We start from the raw sequence: 13,836 nt of genomic DNA, 5'->3' as shown, positions 1-13,836 counted from the left end.
ACAATGCACTGGGTTTCCTGGGTAAAATAATAGTCCTTCCATCTGTGACTCCTTGCAGCTTGCAATGGCTTTTCTTAACTTCAGCCTTCCTCTCTTGCTGTCAAATTATTAAGGGTTTCTCTTCATCAAGAGTATCTATCCACAGGGGAAACAGCATTTCAGAGGCTGTGACTTGTGTGATTGACTTTTGTATGCTTATTCAACTCTTTTTATAACCTTTTCCCCATTGCTAACTATTTAGTCTCTTCTCCTAACTAACCAGCTCTGCAGAACTTGAGTCTATTGGTTGTGTGGTGATTTGGTCATTTATTTCACATATCTCATGATACCCGTCATTACATTAGAACGCTGTCAAGTATCTAAACAACAGCGGGACTGAGATTGCCTACAATAATGATACTGGTGGCACCAATGGAGAAATACTTCTAATAAGAACCTGATAACACCAAAGTCTACGCTTTCAAATGTTCACTTTGTGTCGTCTACCATTGTCCCACAGTGTGGCTTTTTCAAGCGGCCCAACCACTTCAAGATGATGCCAACACGCCAGGGAGTGAAGATTGGCAAAGAGGAGCACTACCAGGTAAACAAGGGATTCCTCATCGAGGAGCCAAACCCCAATTTAAAAAGAAGCACTGAATCACAAACTGGACTGAAATGCAGCATTACTACTGACTGATGCCTTCAACACTACCACTACTCTTCTTGACAAACTCCATCTCAATATGCACTGGCTGGGCGCAAGTCTGGATTTGTGGACATTATCGGGAACAGGACTGATGGTGTTATGACTGACACATTCCTTGTAGTGTACAAGATTGAATGGTCTGGACCAAAATGTTATTTTCTAGAATTGTACTTTTAATGAGTGTACCAAACATTAGGAACAAGTTGCACCCCCCCCTTTTGCCCTCAGAACAGCCTCAATTCGTCAGGGCATGGACTCTACAAGGTGTCGACAGTGTTTCACAGGGATGCTGGCCCATGTTGACTCCAATGCTTCCCACAGTTGTGTGAAGTAGGCTGGATGTCCTTTGGGGGGTGGACTATTCTTGATACACATGGGAAACTGTTGAGCATGACTAACCCAGCAGCGTTGCAGTTCTTGACACAAACCGGTGCACCTGGCACCTAATTCCCCGTTCAGAGGCACTTAAATAGTTTGTCTTGCCCATTCACCCTCTGAATGGCACACATACACAATCCATGTCTCAATTGTCTCAAGGCTTAAAAATCCTTTAATCTTTCTCCTCCCCTTCATCTACACTGATTGAAGTGGAATTAACAAGTGACATCAATAAGGGATTATAGCTTAAACCTTTATTCACCTGGCCAGTCTGTCATGGAAAGAGCAGGTATTCTTAATGTTTTGTATACTAAGTGTACAGTATACAAAACAGTGCTTTTTTTGTATGTGGATTGTAAAAGACTAATTTGAAACATAGTTTTGCAAAAAGCGCTTTATTTTTCATATAATTTGATCTTTCCAAATGGAACAGACTGATATTTGCACGTCCTGTCATTTTGTACTGTGGTTTGAATATAAATGCTTTCAGAACTATTTTAAAACAATGCTTTTAAACTATTACGTGATTTGTTTACATTCGTTTTCTGATGTATTACACTAAAGCGCTTTTATTTTATTAGCCCAAGTTGAGTGATGGATGTAAATGTGCCAATAGGAAGTACAGTATGTTTGATCCCAGTGGCCTAATTCTGAGGAATGAATCAGAGATCGACTGATGAAGTGGTTCACACAGTAGAAGGCACTACTACCACTCCTCAACCAAGAAGAAAGGAACATGGAGAAGTTTCAATCACAGAGAACTGTGAGATTGGGGTCATTTCAAAATATTCAATGTACATGTATTGTAAACTATAGGTCTAATGGTTGGGCGCTGTCTGATTGCTTTGTTTGATCGTATTATTTTACAGAATACACACAATCTAGAAAATGGAGAGTAGGGACTATAATTTCTGAACTCTCTCCTAACTATCAAGGGCGTACACCAAATTAATTTGGGACTGGGAGCACTGTGCTTGGCTGTTAACTGTATACATGTCTTTGTATGTGACATAGTGAAAGTAGGCATTCCCACATGAAAAAATACTATGTTATAAATACTATGGTATTCACTTAAGTGTTTTTTGAGGACTTTACTGTAGTATTCACTGTGGTGTTTACTGTAGTATTTACAGTTAACTAGTATAAATATTGTTGTATAGATTATAATAGTTCATGTAGAGTTTTTGCACATTGTCGTGTAGTGTTTTTGCAGACTAGTATACTGTAGTATTTACTGTGGTGTTTTTGCAGGCATTACTGTAGTATTGACTATAGTGTTTTTATTTGATCTTTTACAAAGATGCAGAGGCTTTCTCCATCATGGAACCTACTGGAGCACTACTACATTTTCCATAACCTATTGGTAGGCAGGACTGGGATCTGAATGAATAGTAACCGGTAGGGAACACATGCAGTGAGGGAAAAAAGTATTTGATCCCCTGCTGATTTTGTGCGTTTGCCCACTTACAAAGAAATGATCAGTCTATAATTTTAATAGTGGGTTTATTTGAACAGTGAGAGACAGAATAACAACAAAAATATTTTAAAAAACACATATCAAAAATGTTATAAAATGATTAGCATTTTAATGAGGGAAATAAGTATTTGACCCCTCTGCAAAACATGACTTAGTACTTGATGGCAAAACCCTTGTTGGCAATCACAGAGGTCAGATGTTTCTTGTAGTTGGCCACCAGGTTTGCACACATCTCAGGAGGGATTTTGTCCCACTCCTCTTTGCAGATCTTCTCCAAGTCATTAAGGTTTTGCGGCTGACATTTGGCAACTCGAACCTTCAGCTCCCTCCACAGATTTTCTATGGGATTAAGGTCTGGAGACTGGCCAGGCCACTCCAGGACCTTAATAATGTGCTTCTTCTTGAGCTACTCCTTTGTTGCCTTGGCCGTGTGTTTTGGGTCATTGTCATGCTGGAATACCCATCCACGACCCATTTTCAATGCCCTGGCTGAGGGAAGGAGGTTCTCACCCAAGATTTGATGGTACATGGCCCTGTCCATCGTCCCTTTGATGCGGTGAAGTTGTCCTGTCCCCTTAGCAGAAAAACACCCCCAAAGCATAATGTTTCCACCTCCATGTTTGACGGTGGAGATTGTGTTCTTGGGGTCATAGTCAGCATTCCTCCTCCTCTAAGCACGGCGAGTTGAGTTGATGCCAAAGAGCTCCATTTTGGTCTCATCTGACCACAACACTTTCACCAGTTGTCCTCTGAGTCATTCAGATGTTCATTGGCAAACTTCAGACGGCATGTATATGTATTCTTGAGCAGGGGGACCTTGCGGGCGCTGCAGGATTTCAGTCCTTCACGGCGTAGTGTGTTACCAATTGTTTACTTGGTAACTATGGTCCCAGCTGCCTTGAGATCATTGACAAGATCCTCCCATGTAGTTCTGGGCTGATTCCTCACCGTTCTCATGATCATTGCAACTCCACGAGGTGAGATCTTGCATGGAGCCACAGGCCGAGGGATATTGACAGTTCTTTTGTGTTTCTTCCATTTGCGAATAATCGCACCAAATGTTGTCACCTTCTCACCAAGCTGCTTGGCGATGGTCTTGTGTAGGTCTACAATCTTGTCCCTGACATCCTTGGAGAGCTCTTTGGTCTTGGCCATGGTGGAGAGTGTGGAATCTGATTGATTGATTGCTTCTGTGGACGGGTGTCTTTTTTACAAGTAACAAGCTGCGGTTAGGAGCACTCCCTTTAAGAGTGTGCTCCTAATCTCAGCTCGTTACCTGTATAAAAGACACCTGGGAGCCAGAAATCTTTCTGATTGAGAGGGGGTCAAATACTTATTTCCCTCGTTAAAATGCAAATCAATTTATAACATTTTTTACATGCATTTTTCTGGATATTTTTGTTGTTATTCTGTCTCTCACTGTTCAAATAAACCTACCATTAAAATTATAGACTGATTCTTTGTCTGTGGGCAAACGTACAAAATCAGCAGGGGATCAAATACTATTATCCCCCACTGTATGGTCTATATTTGGCATGTAGGTTTCTCATTTATGGGTGGCACAAATTGTGATATGTGGAAAGGGAATAGGTATATGCAAATTAAATACTGTAGCATTTACTGTAGTTTAAAAAGTAGTGTTTTTGCAGAATAGTGTTTTTGCATACATTACTGTAGTGTTTTACAGTATACTACAACATTCTATAGTAAGTTCTACACATGATCAAGGGATACTACAGTGTATAGTATTCTACAATATACTACAGTTTACTATAATTATATTGTGAGTACTGTAGTATTCTATAGTAAGTAAGTACTGTACTAATCTATAGTAAACGGTGGTATTTTTTTCATGTGGGTTGCTTAAAAAAAACGATTGTCAAGTGTGAACCTACAAAGCTCCCTAAAGGACAGCTATTAACAGCTGGTACTTGGCATGGGAATTGGGGGCCAATTGCCTGAGTGCAGTTTAATGCTGTTCTGTTGTCTGTGTTTGTAGTTATTTTTCTAGCGTCTCTGATGCTTGTTTGTATGTGTATACTCAACCATGATGGTTCTATTCATTATTGTTTTTTCTGTTGTCTACCTCTGTACCTCATTTATATTAAAGTATTTTTACATGCTGTATGTCCTTTCTACACTAGTATCATTTATAACACTGGAATCCAAACTTCTACCAAGTTGATGTACAGGGACCCTTTATTTTGAAGGCTCAATGTACATACATTTTACCGGAAGTGATTCCCCAGTCGGAAGTTAGAGCTAAAGTTAGCTCTTTTGTTTACATTGAGAGGTATCTTAAATGATCTTTGAGGAAATATTGAGAGTTTATGAGAAAAAAAAATGTCACGAAATGACCTTGCCTGGGTGGGTATGATTTGTGGAACATTCCAACAGGTATCTGTTCCAGAAACTTCGTAAAGTACAAGGTTGCCAACAAACAACGCATACAAAGTTGCACGATCAATTAACCTAACTACACTGCTCAAAAAAATAAAGGGAACACTTAAACAACACAATGTAACTCCAAGTCAATCACATTTCTGTGAAATCAAACTGTCCACTTAGGAAGCAACACTGATTGACAATAAATTTCACATGCTGTTGTGCAAATGGAATAGACAACAGGTGGAAATTATAGGCAATTAGCAAGACACCCCCAATAAAGGAGTGGTTCTGCAGGTGGTGACCACAGACCACTTCTCAGTTCCTATGCTTCCTGGCTGATGTTTTGGTTACTTTTGAATGCTGGGGGTGCTTTCACTCTAGTGGTAGCATGAGACGAGTCTACAACCCACACAAGTGGCTCAGGTAGTGCAGCTCATCCAGGATGGCACATCAATGCGAGCTGTGGCAAGAAGGTTTGCTGTGTCTGTCAGCGTAGTGTCCAGAGCATGGAGGCGCTACCAGGAGACAGGCCAGTACATCAGGAGACGTGGAGGAGGCCGTAGGAGGGCAACAACCCAGCAGCAGGACCGCTACCTCCGCCTTTGTGCAAGGAGGAGCACTGCCAGAGCCCTGCAAAATGACCTCCAGCAGGCCACAAATGTGCATGTGTCTGCTCAAACGGTCAGAAACAGACTCCATGAGGGTGGTATGAGGGCCGACGTCCACAGGTGGGGGTTGTGCTTACAGCCCAACACCGTGCAGGACGTTTGGCATTTGCCAGAGAACACCAAGATTGGCAAATTCGCCACTGGCGCCCTGTGGTCTTCACAGATGGAAGCAGGTTCACACTGAGCACATGTGACAGACGTGACAGAGTCCGGAGACGCCGTGGAGAACGTTCTGCTGCCTGCAACATCCTCCAGCATGACCGGTTTGGCGGTGGGTCAGTCATGGTGTGGGGTGGCATTTCTTTGGGGGGCCGCACAGCCCTCCATGTGCTCGCCAGAGGTAGCCTGACTGCCATTAGGTACCGAGATGAGATCCTCAGAGCCCTTGTGAGACCATATGCTGGTGCGGTTGGTCCTGGGTTCCTCGTAATGCAAGACAATGCTAGACCTCATGTGGCTGGAGTGTGTCAGCAGTTCCTGCAAGAGGAAGGCATTGATGCTATGGACTGGCCCGCCCGTTCCCCAGACCTGAATCCAATTGAGCACATCTGGGACATCATGTCTCGCTCCATCCACCAACGCCACGTTGCACCACAGACTGTCCAGGAGTTGGCGGATGCTTTAGTCCAGGTCTGGGAGGAGATCCCTCAGGAGACCATCCGCCACCTCATCAGGAGCATGCCCAGGTGTTGTAGAGGTCATACAGGCACGTGGAGGCCACACACACTACTGAGCCTCATTTTGACTTGTTTTAAGGACATTACATCAAAGTTGGATCAGCCTGTAGTGTGGTTTTCCACTTTAATTTTGAGTGTGACTCCAAATCCAGACCTCCATGGGTTGATAAATTGGATTTCCATTGATTATTTTTGTGTGGTTTTGTTGTCAGCACATTCAACTATGTAAAGAAAAAAGTATTTTAATAAGATTATTTCATTCATTCAGATCTATGATGTTATTTTAGTGTTCCCTTTATTTTTTTGAGCAGTGTAACTAGCTGCCGAATAGGCATCAACTCACCACGTAGCTTATTCTTAATGTTTGGCCATAGGCTACCAGAGTGAGGACAGACATTTTTCGGAATAAACGTGGTGAGTGAAAACGTAATGAAATATCCCACTCCCTACCCGGTATCTTACTCGGCCGCTATACAACCTTGTTATTTACGACGTTTTTGGAACAGATTCCTGTTGGAAGGTTTTACATTATACCCACCCTAGCCAGCCTGAGTTAGCTAACGGTAGCTAGTTAACACAATATCTCTTTTAACATTCTTCGTTACATCTAGGCCTTGTAAAAAATATAACAATACACTGTACAAAACGATTTATTCACAGACTTGTTAAAGCTACTGTAGCGTAATGGCTAAAGTTTGCTAACTAGTAGTTCTGGTCTGTCGCGCGACAACAGCAACACGTTGCCTCAGCGCTCAGTCGCCTTTTTTCTACCGATGTTTAGTGACTGGTTTCAATATACTTTACTTTCGTAACTCAACAAAGTAACGTTGTTGCTATATTGCAGGCAAACCTTTCTCTGAATGCCCCAATGACCGTATATGGAGTGTATAGTAGTAGACGACTAGCTCTGGACCATGCGTTGGATGTACGTGCAGCTTGCATGTGCGTGGACCAGGTTGATAACAAATTTAGCCAATCTTTTCTAACAGACTCTCTTGCCTGAGAACTATGACCACACTTTGTGCTCATACCAACCACTGGGAGAAACACAGTTCAGATCCTCGCTGAAGTTGAAACTGTGCTCTGAGGAAGAGGTTAGAAGGACTTCCAGAGAACATCAGACTTGACTTGCTTCTACGGGCAAATCAAAGTTCGAGTTCGATCTCTGCTAGTTTTAGAGTTCCAATTAGTAAGCTTTACAAACAGTGAAAGTGGATTAAAATGTGTCGCCCTCTGCCGGTGATTTGCAGGATGTGCAATGATACAAGTAAAATGAGGGCTGTGATTGCCTACTTTTCCAATTTCTCTATATAAAATGGCCCATAACTTTAAAATGACCAGAAATCGATATTTCAAAAAATGTAAGAGATGTTTTCTTAAAATCAAAAAAACTACTCATAATACAGAGCAAGCGTTAAAGTTTAATAAGACACCAATCGTTCCTTTGTATCACATACAGATGAAACATGGAGTTTTAAAGAAAATAAATATATATTTATTTTTTATTGTCACATACAGTGAAATGTGTTGTTTTACAGTCGGTCATAGTGGGCTCCCGAGTGGCACGTGATTGGGAGTCCCATAGGGCGGCGCACAATTGGCGGGCTTGTTGACATAGGCCGTCATTGTAAATAAGAATTTGTTCTTAAATTACTTGCCTGGTTAAATACAATTTTTAAAAGTACAGCGACCTGGAGCAAAATGTTGGCAAATTAGGGTTAAGTGACTTGCTCAAGGGCACATTGACAGAGTTTTCACCTTGACAGCTCAGGTATTCAAACCAACGACCTTTTGGTTACTGGCTCAACGCTCTAACCTCAAGGCTACCTGCCACCCTAAAGGGGGCCTGGGTAAGGCCAAAATGTCACAAATGTTCCAACTTGAATTAATTATTTCTCAATTATGCTTTAAAATACACGTCAACAATCCTTCCTCTAAAGGACCTTCTATGGGTTAAATTTTGTGAAAATCAAAAAAATCATGGTCCTGTTTTTGTGAGGAATCGCCCTGTTGCCTTGTGTGGCCATCCTTCCAAATCCCATCTCGTTCACTTGACTATTGAAACATGAGAAGCCTGGGCTTCCAAGGGCTATACAAGTTACAATGAAACATAATAAGAGTAAATTGGTCCATGTTAAAAAAACATGAATTGAAATTAACATTTTCTACAGGTGGACCTAAGATGCCAGCATAATACAAGGTCCAGTTCAGCCAGAAGTACCAACAACACATTGTTATGGTGCAATAAAGTACCTCATCTTGAAGAGGTCCACTCATACCCAACCAAGAGAATCAAGATTAGTAATATAAATGCAAAAAATGTACCCACACTATCATAAGACAACAAGTCAAAACAAAGTTATTAAGTAGGCCTAAAAGTTATGAAGTTCCTGTTTTCAGAAAGTAGCTTGAAATTCTCTTATTTTAATTCCATTTATTGTAGGTCCCAGATACCTCTTTCATGTCTGTCTACAGAACAACCCCAACCACAGTCTGACAAGTGCTGAGGGACTGAAGAGGAGAGATGTCAGCGGACACCATTGAGAAATTGACAAAGCTGTTTGAAATAGACCACTCTCCTTCATCAGCTCTAAAAACGATCAAATATGAGGTGGATGTGCATGCCTCTGTGGATCGCTCCATTTGCCCCGACCTTCAATTCTGCTACAAGTCAGTAGCTTGACACTTGAACTGCAGGTTCATTCAGTGTATTTAAAATGCTATCACCAGAAATAATTAGCTATAGGTATGTTCCTCATTTGTGCATTACAGATTGTACCGCAAGCTTTTCAAGGAAGCATGTGTTGCATCGTATGTGGAGAAGAAGATTGATGATTCTAACGAGCATCTGGATAACTGCAATGAAGAATGTTCACAATTTCGCAACATTATCCCTGACAGGCAATATAGAAGACTTAACAATCTGGCTGTCTGATGGTTGTAGTTCTCTCCTCCTACAATAGACCGTGGCAATGCGTCTGAGGACACCGTTGAAATTGAGCGTGCTCCCGTTTCTGATGTTAACGGCTCAGGTAAATCTACAATGTCACAACAATATATCTGATATTAAGTGAAGGGCTCCAATTGAAGACTGTATACCTATAACTCATTTGGTAATCTGAATGGTGGTTGTAATACTATGGTTGTAATGCTCTCCAAGGTACATCTGGAAAACTAGCTGAGGGGGTGACGTTAGAGGAAGAGTGGATGGACATCTTTGAAGACCTCAAAAAGAGGATGAGGGAGGATCCTGTGAGTTTCAGGCCTGCAGTAGCATCCTTCGTTTCCAGCTTAAAGAAGATGAAAACAGACAGTGAACTCATAGCCGCACTACCAAACTTTGGCATAACCAACCCTGGACCAACAGCAAAGTTTTACCGGGGACGGGCACGCCCCACAGAGAGCTCCGTAGGAGAGCATGGACATGGCACATGCAGCTGGAAGAGGAAGGCACCCCATTGAATGTCTCAGTGTGTGGAATAACACATGGACATTGGGAGTACTACACACAAAAAAGCAAGTCAACATCAGTGGCCCCCTGTGCCCATCATCCACCTGCTCACCATCTGTGACCTCCAGTGCACTAGCGCTCTGCCTACCGGCTCTAGGTCTCCTCCGCCTTGAACAAAACCAGGGACTATTTCAATGCATTGTGGCCTCTCCAACACCAGAACCAGTGGCTATTTCAATATTGCATTCTTGCCTTTTTGTTTTACGTTAATTCAATGGAAGACGTTTCTGCAATTTCATATCTTTTTAAAATTGATTCCATGTTGAAGGACCATCAGATTTTAAAAAGCTGTTCTGCTAACCCAGTTGCAGGCCTATACTATCACTGAACCAAAGCAGTAGTTGTCTTGACTTATATCTCAAATTGTATTGGTCACATACACATGGTTAGCAGATGTTAATGCGAGTGTAGTGAAATGCTTGTGCATATACTGGTATATGTTGTGCATCAAGTTGTGTCCTTTTTATGTTGAACAAATGCAAGACTACAATTTTAATGATGGGTTGTAAGACACATAATTAAGTGTTTATTTGTACATTAAAAAAAAATATCCAGAGGGGAACCTGCAAAAAAGAAGTTATTTTTTTTATTACATCGCATAAGTGTTTGATGTGAAATAAAACATGTTACAATTAAGAATTGATGACCAAGGTCAGCCTGCAGGCACCCGGCCTGCCACAAGGAATCGCTAGCGCACGATGAGCCAAGTAAAGCCCCCCCTGGCCAAACCCTCCCCTAACGACGCTGGGCTAATTGTGCACCGCCCGATGGGACTCCCGATCACAGCTGGTTGTGATACAGCCTGGGATCGAACCTGGGTATGTAGTGACGCCTCTAGCACGGCAATGTTGTGCCTTAGACTGCTGCGCCACTCGGGAGGCCTTTATATATTATTATATGGTATGTGGACGTTAGGACTTGGTTACTAAATATAAAAATCTAACATTACAGTAAATGTGTACAGTAAATAATAGTTGGCACACCCTGATGTCCACTACATTAGACATTAATAAACAAGCTCTTAATGTGTAAAAATTATTTAACTTTTTTGAAAACTTCCCAAGTTATTCCTGAGATGTTTCCTAACTAAAAAATATTTTAATATCAAACTCATAAACATTATTACACACAACTTCGTCTTACCATAAAATGTGGTAATTGTGATTGTCAGCTAATTCGAAGAACCAGTAAGAGAAAGTAAAATGTATGACGTCAATGATACGGACCAAGAACTAATGTCCATTAGTGGGGACAAAAATGAGTTGCTGGGTCTCAGTAAATGAGACATATCGTGGGGGACTTTTATTTTGAAGTTATTACACATGGGCTTTTCACACGGATCCTGCAATCCGTGATCCTTGGAAGGTCCCAACCCTAAAACCACAGATATAACAATAAACATCTTTGCTAAAACCCTAACCTTAACCCCTAACCCTTACCTACATTTCAAATTCAATGGTGTTGGAGCGTCCCAACAACCCCAGATAGTACTTTTTGTTTTTCCTTACCCAAGTTGTCATGGTGACGACGTGTGTTTGTGGAGGGGGACACGGACTTGCGTCAGACTACAGCACAAACAACATACCAACAACAACGTCCAGATATTAAGATTGTTCATCAAAATATTACTAGCTAGGTAACCTAAAGCTCAGGTAAGTTCACCACCGCGGAATCAATGAAAGAAAAAGGTAGTCTATAAAGGTTCCTATCTGGCAACATAGTTGGAGGAGTTTATTCTCCAAGCAGTTCTGAGACGTATTGCCTGAAGACCCGACGTGGAATTGGATTGAATTCTACGTCTAGCATAAATACGTGTTTTACGTCAGGAACATTTCCTCTCAAGACCTTTTCATGCCAGAATGTTGAATAAAAATGATATTTAACTTACTTTACCGGTTGTCGGTGCGCTTGGTCCTTTTGCAGGTAGGAATGTAAGAAGGCATCCACAGGAATGTGTAATTAAATCAAGTTGTCAATGCCCTGGTAAATTAGTGCATTCAGGTTTCTATCACCTAAAATATGTGCACAAGATGAAAATACATGCACCGGACGCATTCATACTGGTTGATTCAACTGTTGTTTCCACTCCATTTCAATAAAATTACATTGAGCCAATATGGATAGATGAATTGACTAAATGTCTGTGCCCAGTGGGTGCATGGTTCTGTGCATGCTTCAGGTGATAGAAAGTTCAAATATTTTATTCTACATTCTGGCTTGTAGAGCTTGTGATAGGAACTTTTTCAAACAAAGATATGGGATTAACCTCAGACTGAACCAGATGTACAGTATCACAGTCTGATTGTCAGGCAATTCTGAGTACAGTGTCTGTCACAGAACTAAAAAGAGATTCCATAGGTTCACTGGTCATGTCTTGTCTCACAGGATAGATGACTCTCCTGAGGTTATAAACTTCTCAGCGCTAGAGCGGGAGTTGCAGTCTGCTGTTGAAGCAGACAACAAATATCAAAGAGAAAATGATGCAAAGTTTCGTGCTCTACACCAGAAGGTCGGAACTTATGAGGCGTTTAGGTGAGATGGCTAGGTTGATTTCTCTTTTAATTGAACATCCTACACACTGTTGTTGCACAAATTAATAGACAACATATGTTTTTTCATCATTATGTCCCATTAGAAATGAAGTCCAGACAGCAGACAGTTTTATGGTTTGTTTTGACCTTATTTCCCAATCCTCTCAGGGACATAGTCCTGGCATCCCACCTGAAACCACTGGACAGGAAGGATAAAGCTGAAGCTCCTTGCAAACAGCCCTGGAATGCCCTCGCCTCCGCTGACAAAGGGCAGAACCAGACTAGCTGTGATGAAATAGGCCTAAAGGTTAGACTTCTGCCACCTCACACCAACACAAACATCTCTCCATTCTCATATCAGGGTTCTACCCAAAGAATGTAAGAGGGGTGCTGCGCCACCTAGTGGACTGGCTGCGCCAATGTCATTTGATTCTATTTGACATAATAATAGTTTTTTTTCTTCTCTAGATTGCCATACTCAGCAGCACCACCTTGTTAAAAATCCTGGGGAGAACCTGGATAAGGACTCCTAGTTTTACGTTAGACAAGCTGTATTCATAGTACACGGCAGGGATGTTACCAACCAGGCATGCAAAGCATATTAACGCAATCTGAACATTAAACAGTCTCATTAAATTGGTAATTAACACACAATGTCTCCCGAATGTTATTTTAAGCCTCAGTTGTCAGAGTTCCAGGACAGCGTCAGAGTTCAGCCGGGACTGGCGCAGGTTCGGCAGTGAAAACCCAGAGGATAAATACAGCCTCCTGCTCTCCCTAGGTGGAGAGGGCCTTCAGGACATCTTCAGGGCTGAGGTGGGGTTTGGCCTACTGGGGGAGTTCCTTGTGTTTCTATCCAGTGGTCTCCAGCCTGGGGATGAGGCCACGGTGATAGGGGTCCTGGAAGGGCTGTCCAATACCCCCAGGTTTGGCATCAATATGTCCCTCCTGAGCCGGGCTGAGAGGGAGGCATGTGGAGAGCTGTTTCAGAACCTGAGGAAAGCATCAGCAGCAGGGAATAGCAGTGTCAGAGGATCCGAAGGGGATGTCATTGTCCATGGAAGTAATGTGGAAGAGATTAAAGAGACACAAGATGCTGAGGCAGAGACTCTGTTTCCAGGACAGACCAGTGAGGCTGCCAGAAGAAGCACCGATACTGAAACTTTAAACGGTATAATGCAGTTGTATGGGGTTCAAACTGTTTCTCCTCCTCAGTAAGAAACATTAGATAAACCATATTGGACTTATTGTTTTCAGAAATAACGATGACTGTTACTATACATTGTAGAGCTTAATGTGGTTTCAAAAACTTGAATATCATTTGTTTGTTGAGATGTGCTTGACACTTGATGAGATTTGTTTTTGAGTTATTTTGAATAAATCATTTTGTGAAATGTAGAATTGCCTCTACTTCCAATTGATCTAACTTTAATCTAAAGAAAGAAAGTGTGTTAATAAAGTGTGCTAATGATGTAGGAATATGTGTCAAAAAACTTCTGCTATTGCCTACCCTATTGT

The 13,836-nt window shown here is 41.8% G+C and overlaps 1 protein-coding gene across 1 annotated transcript; it reads left to right on the top strand.

The window, feature by feature from the left end:
• Positions 1 to 3: 3 nt before the first annotated feature.
• On the top strand, positions 4 to 13,713 carry LOC106607411 (uncharacterized). Its single transcript, XM_082976152.1, has 8 exons — positions 4 to 21; positions 500 to 583; positions 9,221 to 9,308; positions 9,437 to 9,528; positions 11,711 to 11,718; positions 12,173 to 12,319; positions 12,487 to 12,625; positions 12,996 to 13,713. Exons 1-8 carry the CDS (start codon positions 4 to 6, stop codon positions 13,059 to 13,061), a joined length of 642 nt encoding a protein of 213 aa, XP_082832278.1. The 3' UTR covers positions 13,062 to 13,713.
• The last annotated feature ends 123 nt before the right edge of the window (positions 13,714 to 13,836 follow it).

The sequence above is a fragment of the Salmo salar genome, chromosome 06 (genome assembly GCF_965601325.2).
Source record: "Salmo salar chromosome 06, fSalSal1, whole genome shotgun sequence".
In the NCBI taxonomy this organism is placed as follows: domain Eukaryota; kingdom Metazoa; phylum Chordata; class Actinopteri; order Salmoniformes; family Salmonidae; genus Salmo; species Salmo salar.
The sequence above is the reverse complement of the archived record's forward strand: the minus strand, read 5'-3'. Positions and strand labels throughout refer to the sequence as shown.

Bases quoted from the DNA above. Each gene is read 5' to 3' on its own strand.
- LOC106607411 (XM_082976152.1), top strand. The intron at 584-9,220 runs GTAAACAAGGGA...TGATGGTTGTAG, and splicing joins GCAAAGAGGAGCACTACCAG to TTCTCTCCTCCTACAATAGA. The intron at 12,626-12,995 runs GTTAGACTTCTG...TGTTATTTTAAG, and splicing joins GTGATGAAATAGGCCTAAAG to CCTCAGTTGTCAGAGTTCCA.